We start from the raw sequence: 1315 nt of genomic DNA on the forward strand, positions 1-1315 counted from the left end.
AATGACTGGAGTTCTTGATGAAAAGTCGTTTCATGCATAAACCTTCGAAAATATGTATATATAATATATATATATGTATAAAAAATAGTATAGTATAGTAAAAGATATAGTATATATAAAAGAAAAAAGAAATACACAAATACCCATAGATATTTATAATTGCAATACTCTAATCTCAATCACAAACTTTTCATACTTTTTTCTTCATTCTAACTCTCATGGAATGCCTCGATTTTGTCCCAAATTTAATCCACAAATGTGAACACGAAATAGTAAATGAGAAATAAATATATAGAATTTTGGTAGAGCGAAGAATAATTCTCGTGTAAACGTGTAAATGTAAAATCAATAATGAGATGGATACGATCGATACATATCGATCTCAAACATTGACAGTTGCTACTTCAGATTCGTGTTCCTCGCTAACGGGTGTCGAAGGTGCTTCGGTTATAGGGGTTGGTGGATCACCACTGCTGCAATGATTATCTCCTATTCCTAAAATTTATATAACGATTAATTAGGATTAGCGAATGCAAAGATGAAAATAAAAACAAAAATTCATTAAAAAAATAAAATCGAATCTCACCCGTGAACGAATTTGATCGACTTCTGGCTGGCCAACAGATCTTGCAAAGTGGTTTTAACAAACGGAACCTTGGTCGGGGCATTCGAAGTAGAACGTAAATATATGGATCCAAAGTGAAGTGTACGCACAAAAGAATGTCGGCGACAATGTGAAAAGCATGGATACACTTTTTCAAAGTCACCATCTTTGTTGTTAAAGTCATAGAAAATTGTGCAAGCGGAATCGAAATCTAAAAAACGATTAAATAAATTGACGTAATAATTGTTTGTTCGACCTTTGCTTTGATAAATGTTATTATAGTCATTCAACATTGAACGCTCGCTATATATTAAAAGTGATTATGGTCATCCAAGAAATATCTATTTGAATTAAGGACACTAAGTGAACATCGCGTATCTTAGCATAATCGTTTCTAATAATTTTACGAAATTTTTGTCGAGTCTGATCCAAGCCGAATATCAGTTTGTCGAATTTGACTCGACAAAAATCATTGACTAAGAATTTCCTATTATTCGTAAACTGATAGATCGATCAATCTCGTCGTATAGATAGATTTTTATTAAACGAACATAAAGGATTGATGTTCGAGCTGTATAAAACAATTGTCGACATACACCTTACGTTATTATCGATGATATCCGGTTTAATCGAGCCAATCTATATCGCGACGTTTCGTTGGTCTCGATGGATCGTACGTGAGAGCATTTGAAAACAACGATACGTAGCCAT

At 32.9% G+C, this 1315-nt stretch overlaps 1 protein-coding gene across 1 annotated transcript in view; it reads right to left on the reverse strand.

Moving 5' to 3' along the window:
• Window positions 1–93: 93 nt before the first annotated feature.
• LOC122629446 (prostaglandin E2 receptor EP2 subtype) overlaps window positions 94–1315 on the reverse strand; it is an 8295-nt gene continuing 7073 nt past the window's right edge. The window contains 2 exon segments of the mRNA XM_043812856.1: window positions 94–495; window positions 587–860. Coding sequence (XP_043668791.1) covers window positions 383–495; window positions 587–860 — 387 coding nt within the window. The 3' untranslated portion in view covers window positions 94–382.

This window comes from Vespula pensylvanica, chromosome 5 (genome assembly GCF_014466175.1).
Source record: "Vespula pensylvanica isolate Volc-1 chromosome 5, ASM1446617v1, whole genome shotgun sequence".
Lineage (NCBI taxonomy): Eukaryota > Metazoa > Arthropoda > Insecta > Hymenoptera > Vespidae > Vespula > Vespula pensylvanica.